The sequence below is a fragment of the Eublepharis macularius genome, chromosome 8 (assembly GCF_028583425.1).
Source record: "Eublepharis macularius isolate TG4126 chromosome 8, MPM_Emac_v1.0, whole genome shotgun sequence".
Lineage (NCBI taxonomy): Eukaryota > Metazoa > Chordata > Lepidosauria > Squamata > Eublepharidae > Eublepharis > Eublepharis macularius.
Window position 1 is genome coordinate 40,016,311 of NC_072797.1, and position 13,793 is coordinate 40,030,103.

The following is a 13,793-nucleotide window of genomic DNA, read 5'->3' on the forward strand; positions in this document are numbered from 1 at the left end:
TGGTGGAACTCAGTGGTGGCACTGAAGACTGCACGATGATGTCGCTTTGGGTCAGCTGGAACAAAGGGGGAGTTTTTTTAAGTTTAAATTGCCCTTGGCGAAAATGGTCACATGGCTGGTGGTCCCGCCCCCTGATATCCAGACAGTGGCGGTAAACTCCTCTTGGTCTGGAGATCAGGGGGCGGGGCCACCGGCCATGTGACTATTTTTAAGAGGAGCCGGAACTCCATTCCCCCGCGTTCCCACTGAAAAAAAGCCCTGTGTAGGGCTGAGGTGAGATTTGTACCAGGTCTATCCAGCACACAGCTGAAACTCTTAGCCACTCTTAGCACTCACATCACCCAGTTTAATAGTACACTGGCTGCCCTGTGTGGATGATAAAGGCAGCTCAAAAGGACTGTCTACAGATATGTCTCTGCTTACTCAGGGAACAGCCCATGTATGCAGGGAACAATATGAATTTGTGAATGAACCAAAATGGGAGTTTCAAACTCATAAAAACATGCCAAATCAGACTGATGGTACACCATCTTGTTCAGTGTCCCATTTCACACAGTGGCCAGCTTAGGGTTGCCAGCCTCCAGGTGGTGGCTGGAGCTCTCCCGGAATTATAACTGATCTCCAGGCCACAGAGATCAGTTCCCCTGGAGAAAATGGCTTCTTTGGAGGGTAGACTCTATGGCATACCCCATTGAGGCCCCTCGCCTCCCCAAACTCCACTCTTTCCAGGCTCCACTCCCAAAATCTCCAGAAATTTCCCAACCTAGACCTGGCAACCATAGGCCAACTAGATGCCTCAAGGTCCACAAACAGGGAACAGAAGCTGAGGCCAGGCCTCCATATTATGCCATATACAGCACTGTTGTTCAGAAGCTGGCTAATTGCCACATATGGACCTATCCATTATAAACTGAATTGCCTTTTAAAAACCAGCTAAACTAGAGGCCATCACTACACCCTGAGGTAGTGAACTCTACAAGTTAACTGTTCTATGAGGGAAGAAGTTTGGTGTGCCCTTAATCCATTGCCCAACAACTTTACTGGGTGAGGGAGAAAAAGTTATGTTGATTTTCTCCAACTTATGCATAGTTTTATAAACCTGTGTCATATCGCTCATTAGTCATCTTTTCTCTAAACTAAAAAGCTCCAATCTCCTTAAGTTTTCATCATAGAGCAGTTTGTCCACTCACCGGGGCTTCCTTTTTCTGCAACTGTTCCAGCATTACAATATCCTTGTTCAGTGAACAGAATTATACACAGTATTATAAATGTAGCCACACCATAGATCTGTACAAAGGCATTATGGACTGTCTGTTTTGTTTTCAGACCCTTCCCAGTAATTCCTTGCGTCCACATTTTCCTTATTTGGTTTCTCTGCAATCTTGTAGTGATTCTTTCTGCCCTTTGTAGTCCAATGGCTCCACACTTCCTTGGCCAATTGCCTTCTTCTGATTGAAAGAAATTCTTATTGTTTATCCTCATTTTCTCTTTTTGACCATCTCATTGACAACTTTTTTTTTTGAACCAGGCTTGTTCACCTCATGTCAGCAAGACCATCACTTTTTAATAAATTCCTTGACTTTGCTTGGAAACCATACTGTATGTTAGAGAGGCATACATGTGGTGGTACCTTTCCTAATCTGTGCTATTAAATCTACATGAGGTTCCACTGCTAGAAATTTAAATAATTTCTAAGCATCCTAAAAGGACCTTCTTCATCTTCCTTTTGTCTAGTTCGCTCACGTTTGAGAAGTTTCTTTGAGGTCACTGGGTGATATATTCTATTTGGGTGCGGGAGCCTATTTCTCTGTTCCTTTGCATAGAGAGCCACGTCCTTTCTTGTCCTTCCTAAAGAGTTTAGGGCTATCCAATTGCTTTTCCCCATCCTATGAGGTTTCTGAAATGCCTGCTATTTTTATGTTTTCATTTAAAGGCAAAAACTACAGCCCTCCTATTTTGGCTCAGCATCTTCTAGTATTTGCATATACATTAGACACTTGTGCTTGATTTCCTTCTTTAAGATAGAATGATACCTTGTAGGTCCTAGACTATAACTTTCTACTTAGCAACCTAATTCCCACCCCCCTGCCCCACACTTCCCAACACTGTGGTTCCAATGCATACCATGACCATTGGCTCCTCCCTTGCCGTATCTACTAGCTTAACTATATAGTCAATATTCTGCAACCTTTGCCGTGAGAAGGCAACATGTTGTCAGCATCCATCTCAGATCCATCTCCCTACGTTCCCAAAGACTAAGTCTTTCACTATTAAGAAACCTTCTTCCTCATCCCCAAAGGGTATCCCTGACATAATAGGATATTGGTTTGTCATCTAACAAGAGGATTCTTCTAAGGTATCAAGCCCCCCGCCCCCGCCTGATGTCCTCCTACTCTGAGACCCTCATTTCCCCAGATATCACCATGGGAACAGGGTATCTCCATTATAACCTTGACAGTTTATTCTACATACTTCTCTGGCTCTCCAGTTTGGGAAACTTAGTCTTAAGGGTACTGAGCTTTTCTCTGATAATTCAAGTAAGAAGATGATTATACCGAGCATACCCTTCTGTTTGAATGTTATGTGGAATCCTCTATCTGGCTTTTAAATGACAAACTTTACATATTAGCTTCCTGCTAAAATAAGCTGATTTACAGATGCCTCTCTTAGCATATACTCACTTCTGGTGGTAATAGATAGACTAGACCGTCCTAAGCAAAGTTACACCCTTTAAAGTCCATTACAGTTAATGGGCTTAGAAGGGTAAAATTCTCCCTAGGATAGCATTGTTAATATTCCTCTCTAGGCGCAGCTGATGTAATCTGCAGGTAAGAGGAAGAGAGGGCATGGGAAAATTAGCGGCTTCCAAAGAGAAAACAGAAAAATGGCCTGTGCTAAGATTCCTCTGTTTCCCTTGGCAAAGAAAGGCTGGAATACTTCAATGACTAGAAGCAGCTCTTTGCTTGTTGGGAACACAGGCAAATCATGAGCTGGAAGGAGGCTTTCCTGTACTGTCTGTTTGAATTACAGTCGCTGCAGGAGCATAGAGATTTCTGTATGATATTACCTCACAAATAGACTGACCAGCAACCTATCACTCAGTTAAACTGTCTAAGGTTAAATACAATTGTCTTTTTTTCTTCCCACCACCCCTGAGAATCTGACCAGAATGGTTGCTTCTTCCTTCCCTCCCTTCTCCTCAGTGCACTATCAGCAGGAGTGGATGAGATGGACTGCCATCTTGGAAACAGTAAACTGTAAATTTAAAGTGTATTTTCTGACTGTTATGATTTAATTGTGGCTTTAATTGTATTTATACTTGAATGTAACCCGCCTTGAGCCTGTTCAGGGGGAAGGCAGGCTAGAAATTGAATAAACTGAACAGAATTTTTTGTTTATTAAATGAAGATGGCAATTAAAGGATGTAACTATGCATACAAACACAACCTTCATAAAAAGGAACAACAAACCTGAGCAAACAAAATTTGAAATCATCTATTTGAAAGTTATCCTGTTTACTTTATTAGTAGGACTGTTAAAGAGGAATTTTTGAGAACTGTTCAAAATCTAAGAGAGGATGCAGATAACAGAGGATAAACTATAAAAATGAGATTATTGTTAACTTTTAAATAAATGATAACATAGACTTCTATATGCAAGAGTAAGATCTGGGACCTATAGCTCCTTAAAGACTAACTAGATTTCCAAGGTATGAGCTGAAAAAGGGAGCATTGACTCTGGAAAGCTCTTACCTTGGAGATCTAGTGGGTCTTTTAAAGTACAATTGGATCTGGATTTTACTCTGTGACTGCAGACCAACATGGCTACCCACCTGAAACTATCTTCTATAAACAAGCTTTTACATAAGGAGTAAAAACGTACAGCCTATTGTTGAGATGTCTCTAATGAAGGTTATTAGTGGCTCTTGACATTAAAAGAAAGTTTGTAGATTATTTAACAACCTGTTACAGTAGATTCCAGAGAGCTGATGAGTTGTAGCTCTGTTGAATTATTGCCATTTACTGGAATAAGCATGGCTGAAATCCCAGACATTTATTTCCACCTGATGCATTTATGATTCTTTAAAATAAATAAATACACATTATTGTTGTTGTTGTTGTTGTTGTTGTTGTTGTTGTTGTTGTTATTGGTTGTTGTGGGTTTTCCGGGCTGTATTGCCGTGGTCTTGGCATTGTAGTTCCTGATGTTTCGCCAGCAGCTGTGGCTGGCATCTTCAGAGGTGTAGCACCAAAAGACAGAGATCTCTCAGTGTCTTATTATTATTATTATTATTATTATTAGTAGTAGTAGTAGTATCTATAGCAACAAGGTGACAAGCCCTAGAACTGGGTAAGACGTCGTTGAGGGCAAGATTATTCAAATGCACGACAAAAAGAATAATGAATAAATAGTCTTTAATTTGAATTTGCCTTGCTTTGCTTATGGCTTTGCAGGCATACATAAACAGAACAATCCTAAACATAGTTACTCCAGTCTAAACCAACTGATTTCAACCGGCTTAGGCTGGCGTAACCTTGCTTAAGAGTGCACGTAAGTAACGTGTACTATGTCTTAAAAAATTCCTGCTGCTTTGGAGATGATGGGCTTCCTTCTTGACTGCGCAGGGCAACATCCAAAGCAAGACGCTACCTCTGCTGCAGGCTCTTCCGAGGTCCCTTACGCTTGCTCTTCCCCCTTTCCGTCCGTAATGGTATAACCCAAGAAAGGAGCGGAATTGACGTTAGAGCCACACCGCCGTGCTGGGCGCATGCGCACCTTTTTCTGCGTACCCAGCGGGCTGTTGGCTGCTGTCGTCGTTTCCCAGCGTTGGGGATTTTGCGTGTTCGGCGTTTCGTCCCTGCTGCCTGCGAGTTTCCTCTTCCTTCTCCTCGCCCCTCTGAGGCCACGCCATGGCGGACCCGCGCGTCAGGCAGATCAAGATAAAAACGGGCGTAGTAAAGCGGTAAGTGCTCGAGTTGCTGGGTTTTGGGTTCTTCGCTGCCCTTTGCGCCCGCCCGTAGCCCAGGCCTTGGAGAAGGGGAGGGAAGAAGTGTCCAGAGCCTGCGCTACCTGGGCCGCCCTCGAGATTGGTCTTGCTGAGGTGGGGAGGGGGAGAGACCCACTTAGAAATCGCGTGGAGGTGAGGATCTGGTTTGGGTCGAAGCCGGCCCCTCCTGAGGAAAGGTAACATGCCGAGGTGGGTAGCCGTGCTGGTCTGCATTAGGACAGCGGGACTTAAGAGCCCACCGGCACCTGAGAGACCAACAAGATTTTCAGGGTATAAGCGTTCGAGAGTCAGAACTCCCTTCTTCTCATACCTTCCTCAGGGAGCTTTGATTCTCCAAAGCTCGCACCCTGGAAATTTTGTTGGTCTACAAGGTGCCACTGGACTCAAATCTTGCATGCCTAGGAAGCCTTCCTTAGCTCTCCATGGGCAGTATGAGACTGGTCGTACTGATCTGCATTACAAGGTTGTTGTAAGTATTGTGAGACTGTGTATTTAGAGATTGTCCTTCCTCCCCCCTTGTAGTTAGGGTATTTGTCTTAACCTACAACTCGTTCTTGAGGTCTCTCTACAGTACTAGGTAGTAGCGAAACTGTTGATATGGTATGTTTTTCCTCCACAGCTGCTTTTTATCTGGATAGGGTGTGTGTATAAGACCAGAAGGCCCAATTTCTAGGTTACTTGTGAAGGCTTCCAAGTAGGCTTGATTTTTTGTGCTTTGTATGTTAAAAACGTAGTGTTGCATTAAATATGGCATGGTGCTTGCTTGACAAATAGAAGATAATTTGTGTGAAAGGAAATGTGATGTGTTGTGTGACAATTGAAGAAAATATGTTGCTTTTGAGGATTCACAGGCTGGCTTAGTTAATGTGGACTAACTAAAGTTCTGATTCTTTGTCCGCAGTTGGTAATACAGATCACATAAAGTAGATTGATGCAAACTGTACATGTATGCTGTGTACAATTTAAACTGTGGGCGTGCATGTCTGTTCTTTTCTCAGAGTGCCAAGATGACATGATTTTCTATAAAATGATTGTAGCATCAGGAGAGAACCAGCTTGTATGTGAGGTATATTCATGGCTGAATCAGCTCTTACTCCTTTAACCACACTGATGTATGAATGTAAGGGTAGTTAGACCATGTAAAAGGAAAACAGTTGATATCTTCAGTATTGTGTGCCCAAATAAATATTATGAAGGAGTAGGTTTGCACTTCATCTAAGTGTGTATCTCTTATTCTGGACTGTAACAATTCTATAGAAAATAACTAACATTCAATGTTCAAAAACATTCAATGTTTCAAAAAAACCTCATCTCAGCAAAAAATAGTGGTCACTGATTACAACCTGCTGTATTCCAGTAATCAGCCACTATGCTGTAGTAGTTAGAATTCTGGTTTAGGATCAGGAAAGTGTGGGCTCAAATCCCTACTTTGCTGTACAAACTTGTTGGGTGACCGTGGGCCAGTCACTCACTTCTAACCTGCCTCACAGGGTTGTTGTGAGAATAAATGGAGGAGAGAAGAATGAAGTAAGCTTCTTTAAGTCTCCATAGGAGAGAAAGGTGGGGAATAAATAAGTGTATTTTCATTTTAAAGATTTTGATCTGCTAACTATATTTTTAAAATGTAAGATAGGCTGAATGAGCTTTTCTTCATTCACAGGGTTGGAGAGTAACTATTAGTTACTCAAAATCATCATATATGATGTTCTGAGTTTGAAACCCATAGAATATGATACCACTATTTCCAGAAACTCATGCTTTCACGTGCCTATACAAACTTAAGACATATTAAGTCTTATTTACATCTTAAGTTTATTTTGGAAATGTTGAGCTCTTTCTCTGCTGTGAATCTGCCTAGTGCTCTATATTAAGACATTATCTACTTTTTAAAAAACCTTTTATTTTTAAAACAAAGGTCAGAAATAATATTTTGCTAATAGAGTGCATAATTATTACACATGTGTTAGGGTTACCAGCTCCATTCCTGGAGGTAGTAATAAATACTCTGAGGCCTCAAGACAGGATGCTATAGCTAAGCATTGTTTCCTTGTTACTCCCCTGCGCTTTCACTTCCCCCCCCCCCCCCTGCAGCTGGGAGTCCTCCTAACTCCAGAGAAGTAGTCTGGCAAAGGACCAGTTAAATGAATAATGTGGAGGATTTAAAGTTTGGAGTTTGGGTCATGTATAGACACTGGCCGTTTCCACACTACTCACCTTCTTCCGGAACAGGGTGCAACATCATGAAAGAAACGTGGAAGATCGCGTCTTCTTACGCGAGTTTTGCACAACGTCGCGCAAGAAGACGCTATCTTCCGTGTTTTTTCGTGACGTTGTGCCCCGTTCTGGAAGAAGGTGAGTAGTGTGGAAATGGCCACCATCTTTGGCAAGGCCTCATCAACTCTACATGTTATTGATAAAGCAAAAATAGTATAATAAGCATGGCACATCATTTCAGGTTAGTTGGTCTCTGTAAGACTTGAAAGATAACTTTCTTTGATTTTTGATGGGAGATTATTTTTTTCATGTTTTTATCTCTAATTTGGGTGAGATCTGTGTATCATGTTTTATTTCCTGTAAAACCTTTTGGTATAATAAATTAATCCCAGTCAACTGTTTATGTTGCGATGGATGGAAAGTGTATGGTACATGGGATTTATCCCCTCCCACACACTTTCCTTATTTCTACATAAATCATATAATTAATCACATTTTCTAGACTACAGGGCTCTAATATTAATAAGCCTTTTTGTAAAATCTACCATATTGAGATTTTTAATGAAGGGAAATAGTTTAGTCATGCCATTCTGCCATGAGGAAGTGATTCTAGCTTGGAATGTCTATGTTTATTAAGCTTCTTTATAGATGATTCTACCTGCTGTCTCAGTACCTATTGGTTGCCTTTATGACTCACATGTATATTTAGAAATAAAACTACAGCTACAAAGGTACAATAAGACTTCTGGGCTCTTAACTAAAGGAAATTAAACACAGAACTGGTGCTCCTGGAACTTCTCACTGCTTTGTAAAGTAGGGGTAAGCAAATAATAGTACAACACTTAAGTGTATTTGCATTTCTGTATCCTTTGCATGCATTTAACAACTTTTGACAATAATGGGATAAATAGCAAAAACATTTTTCTCTATGCCACCTGAAATTTTGCCTGGTTCCCTTTCTGGTTGCAGAGTTTTAATTGCATCCTTTCAAACTAATCTTTATAATTATAAAGGCTAGAAACTGTCTTTTTAATATGAATCTAAGGTTTTCCTGATGCTGAATTTTGGGCCTAATTCCTGTTTCTGTATTTGCACAGAAAAACCATAGTATACACTGATCCCTAATCATAAACCAGAAATGGCACAGTTCAGACTGGTTGCATATTTTTGTAAATAACTGTTTGAATAAAGTTTTTTTTTCATCCTTGCTACAAGTTTTAAGAGCCAGTGAGCCAGTATGGGTGGTATAGGATCTGGGAAACCCAGGTTCAAATCAAACCAATGGAAACTTGCTGGGGAACTTTGGGTCAGTCTCACTTTCAGTCTCACCTGCTTCACAGAGTTGTTGTGAGGATGAAATGGTGAAGAAAAGGGTACTATAATCCACTTTGTATCTCCATTGCTGGTATAGGTGTGGTATAAATGAAGTAAATAAAACAAGTTTTGAGTGTCATTTTGCAAACTGTTTCTAGAAACTTTCTGAAAAGCTGCCGCTTATATGAATATTCATGTAAACACTGATACACATGTTTAAAGAATTCTGTAACTTGTTACACTGCTTAATGTTTAGTGTTCAGTGTATTGGTTTTAAGGAGAGAGAACCTTTTATTCTTATAATCTTACAAGTTACTGTGTTTTATAATTGTGGCAGTTTTGACTATTTCTGAATCTTTGGCGGTGGTCCATGTGGTCCATATATCATTTGTTCAGATTGTTTTTCAATGCTTGTTCTAGATTTTGTATGTGAGGTAATGCCCCCCCTCCCATCTGTTACCATAACAGCTACTGTGCATTATGTGGTTTTTGCAGCTGTCCTTGTATATGGTTTGGCACATGAGCGGTGATGGATTGCATCTTTCTCTTTCCATCCTTCCCAGTTCACCTTCTGCAGCATGCCATGGCTTTTTAGGTTTTCTTTTGTATCTTCAGTGAGTTTCAAATGGAGAACCATTTTTAGCATATCATTTTGACAAGAGTGCTCATGTGACTACCATTTTGACAAGAACTCTAATTTGTCATTCAGAATGGCATCAAAATTTCCAGGATCCTCCTCACCATTTTTTATTTTATTATTCAACTTATATACCGCTTTGGCACTATATCTGGTACAACATGACTGTCCAATGACTTTCCAATGCTTTTGAAACTTTCATTTTAATTTTATTCAGCTCTTGGAAGGGGATACATTCCTTTTTTTTTTTTGTAAAGGGCAAGCTTCAGTATAAGGACAAATCCTGCAGCAAAAATATCCTTCACATTATACGTTAACTGAATATTGTCTCTGAATGGGCACTTGCAGAATTATTGTACAGAAGCTAACATTTGGTAGAGTCACATGTCATAGTCATCTCGAGAAGCCTAACAGCTGTGATAATAGTTATATTGCTAAAGTGTAATGACTATTATAGTCAAAAGCTGTTGCTAACATAAATATGATTAATCTGTTTGAAGCTACTTTGAAGTCAAAGCTCAGGTATGCAGGAAAAGAAATGAAAATTCTAAAATATATCTTCTATATCATTCTCAAAATTGTAGTGGCTTTAAAAACCGCAGTGAGCATAGCATGTTAGGGGCATGTGAAAATAGCACTGACATTTGCCCATAGTTTCTCTCTGATTAAATGAAAGTGACACCAGTAGATTAGAGTGAGACTAAGACAATTCACATTGCAATTGTGTTAGTTTAACTTTAACAATCTTTTAACGCTCTTGTTTAAATGTAGCTGACATACCATAATTACAAATCTACAAGCCTTGATTATAGAATTTTACATCATGAACCTATGGGAGAAGTGTATTGATTTTTTGGAAAGGCAGCCTTTTAGAAACCACCTTTCCAAAACTGTAGAATCTTCTTAAGTTGTGGAGTTTTTTTGTTTTGTTTTATTTTGTTTATAGCTCTGCACATGGCTGCTATTTTATAAATGATCTCTGTGCTACATGTTAAATAGCCTGTTGATATTTTAATTCATATCTATCTGTGCACCTAAAAACTAGAATAAACTCACCGTCATTACTAGCTGTATACGATTAAAACTAATGTGCTTAGATTTTATAATGTAAATGAGTGGAGCTACCTTTGTGTAGCAAGCAACCTGCAAAATTTGTTTTGGGATTTCTACAGAATCCGACTCTTAAATATTTTTTAACCTTCTTTTGGAGTCATTGTGATCCTTAAACTTTTTTTTTAACTTCCCCATTCCTGAAATCTTTTTAAAAATAACGTAGCCATGAGGATCTCTCTCTGTGTTTATAGCATCATTAGTGTACATAATGCTGTGCAAAGTGATGAGAAAAAGACAGGGCTCTGCCCAGATAAACTTACAAACTAAAGTTTCACAGAAATTTAAAAACAGCAAAGGGAAAGGCAGAGATAGAGGCAACAATAGAGTTAAGTTAATGACAGTAGCTTCATAGAGAAAGAGATTTAGAGGAGGGGTTTTGGCAGGTAGTTCCAATTCCAAGGGGCAGCAGGGGAGAAATGGTAGGTATCTGAGGGAGTAGACTTTTTGAGGTTGGTGAGTGTAGAGGAGCTGGAAGAGCACATTCTGATTTGATATCCCAAAAAAGTAGTATTTGTTATCCAGTTTTCAAGAAATCTGTGTTGTAAAGGGAATTACTGTATTTTGATGCTGCCAAATTTATATTTTCCCATAGACATGATAGCCAAACCTTGATTAGATTAGACTCCTTCCTCCCCAATGTTTACATTTAGTTTATGTGACTCTGCTTTCTTAGTATTCCTCTAAGGCTATTTTAAGCTAACATCAGACCTGTGTTTTGCTTAGAAACTGATTGAAGACCTGTACTGGGGGAGAGGCAGGGATAGCATGAGTTTCTTGATTTTTGTAGACCTTTCAGAGGCTTTCAGTATCATGTTTCTGCTCTGGAGCTACCTGTTGGTTGAAGGCTAAGGGAACCACCCTCTTTGGTTGTTCTGCTTGTGTCTGAAGGACAGATTCCAGAAGGCAATAGGAAACTTTATCTCAGTCCCATTGGTGGTACTTACATCACTGGATTGTATTTTTCTTCATGCTGTTTAATATGTACACACAAATACTTTGCGAGCTGGGGATTTGAGGTCAGGTGCTGTAAATATACTGATGCCACTGATGATGCCTGCCCAGTTCTATTTCTTCCTTTCAGAGAAGGAAGCTGAATTGGATGGTGTAGTAGAAATGTTGTTCAGGTGTCTAGAGGCTGTAATGATTGGGTTGTTAATGGTTAATCAAGATGTGATGTATTTTCCAGATGTGATGGAAATGGTATTAGAGGGAGGTCTACATAATAATAGAATTCTTCTGACCTAGGATTCTTGGTCTATGCTTAATGGAGTTCCACTACCCCTAGGGAATCAGGTATGCAGTTTGGGATGTTTTTAGACCTTGAATTTGGGTAACCAAATAGCTACTATGGCTCAAAATGATGTTTATTAACTTCAGTTGGTTTGCCAGTTTAGCTCTTCCTTGGAAGAAATTACTGTTCTCCCTCTGAGGTGGAGGACATCTTGGGTGATTCCCACCATCCAATCAGGGAGGCAGGAACTCAATTATTTCTTCTTCCTATTGGTGTGTGAAATGGAGGAGGACAGCTGCTGATAGCGATTGAGAGAAGTATTATGCTTGACTGTACTTGTATTTGATCCTTTCTTACTATAATAACTGCTGAGATGAAGATGTGAAACGGGTCGATTTGCTGATTTCCCGTCGCAGTTGTTAGACAGAGGTATTACTACTCATATTAACATCTTGGGTCATTGTACAGAAGATTTGAAATTATTGGATTTATCTGCACCGTCAATCATTTGATAATGTTTATGGTTACTTGTTAGACAGTTTTTGTCAATTTCAGGTACAGGCTCTTTGTTATAAAATAGGAAATTTGTGACGTTTACTCTTGCACTTGGCACTTTGTTTTTGCCATTGTTAAAGTATACATGAACTCTTCATAAGATGCTTTGCCTATCATTTGTAACCAGGCATAAACATATGTACTAAATCTGAGACCCTTGAAAAATTGTTATATGTACTTTGCATCTTTGAATTATTCACTGGAATACATTATATATGTCCTAGTTAGTTTATCACGGCTTTCTTCCTTTGTTGTTTCACTTTACCATGATTCTCTCATCTTCTCAGTATCTCCATTTTCAGGGAGGCATCCAAGATCACCCCCAGGCTCTTAACCCTCGGAACTGGAACTAACGGTGCCCCAGGAGCCGGAGTCCCGAACCTAATTCCCTGTGGCTCAAGTACAGGACCTCTGTCTTCGTCGAGTTCAGTTACAGCCAACTGCTTCAACCAACCAAGCCAGCCGTCCATCATCAGATACAACTGGGTGTCATCTGCATATTGATGACATCCAAGTCCGAAACTTTGCACCAACTGAGCAAGGGGGTGCATATAGATGTTAAATAATAATGGGGAGAGTATTGCTTCCTGTGGGACCCCACACAACAAAGGGTGGCGGGAGGACAATTTCTCCCCAAGCGCCACCCTCTGTCCCCGACCTTGGAGAAAAGAGACAAGCCACTGTAAGGCAGTCCCTTGTATTCCCACATCAGTGAGGCGGTGAGTCAGAAGATCATAATCAACTGTATCAAACACGGCCAACAGATTCAGTAATATCAGCAGCGCCAAGCCTCCTCGATCCAGATGTCTACGAAGATCGTCTGTGAGGGCGACCAGTAACGTCTCTGTCCCATGTCCCAGATGGAACCCAGACTGGAAGGGGTCTAGAGCTGAGACATCCTTCAGGAAGCCCTGCAGCTGTTCCACCACCACCTGCTCAATCACCTTTCCCAGAAACTGGAGGTTTGGAACCCGGCGGTAATTGACCAGGTCAGTGGGGTCCAGCGATGGTTTCTTTAAAAGAGGCCTCACCACAGCTTTCTTTAATGCCCCAGGAAAACCCCCGAAGCCTAAGGATAGGTTAACAATGGCCTCCATCGAGGACTGCAGCCCCTTGGCACTGGCCTTTACCAGCCACGATGAGCATGGGTCTGAGGGACATGTGGTGGGCCTAACTGATCGCAGGGTCCTGTCAATCTCCTCTCCAAAGAGTGGGCTGAAATGATCAAATATCGGTCCCGAAGATGGCCAAGGGGTCTCTAGCTCGTTCACTGAATCAACTGTGGCTGACAAGTCGCGGCGGAGAGACAAGATTTTATCAGCAAAAAAAGCTCCCAAAAGCCTCACAGCTAATATCTGAATTCAAAATTTGATGGCCTCCCTCTGGCAAGGAGACCAATGACAATCTTGCTGGGTGTGAACTAGCTGATGCGATGGAGGCTGCATAAAACTCTTTCTTCACAGCCTTCACTGCCACCTCATAGGCTTTCATAAACGTCCTATAAGATGATCTTGCCTCTTCGTCCCGAGATCGTTGCCACACTTGCTCAAGCCGTCTTAGCTCCCACGTCTTCTGTCGGAGCTCCTCTGTATACCAGGGAGCCCATCTTGCACGGGGGCAAAGAGAGCGACGGGGGGGCGATTTCGTTGATGGCTTCAGAGAGCCAGCACTGCCAGTCCTCCACCAGCTCATCTAATGAACCACCATGGAGCATTGGATCC

The 13,793-nt window shown here is 41.0% G+C and overlaps 1 protein-coding gene across 1 annotated transcript in view; it reads left to right on the top strand.

Moving 5' to 3' along the window:
- Positions 1 to 4,782: 4,782 nt before the first annotated feature.
- Positions 4,783 to 13,793, top strand: part of TBCA (tubulin folding cofactor A) — a 58,281-nt gene continuing 49,270 nt past the window's right edge. Inside the window, exon 1 of the mRNA XM_054986954.1 lies at positions 4,783 to 4,963. Within this exon, the coding sequence (XP_054842929.1) occupies positions 4,911 to 4,963 (53 nt within the window). The 5' untranslated portion in view covers positions 4,783 to 4,910. The remainder of the gene's footprint in view (positions 4,964 to 13,793) is intronic.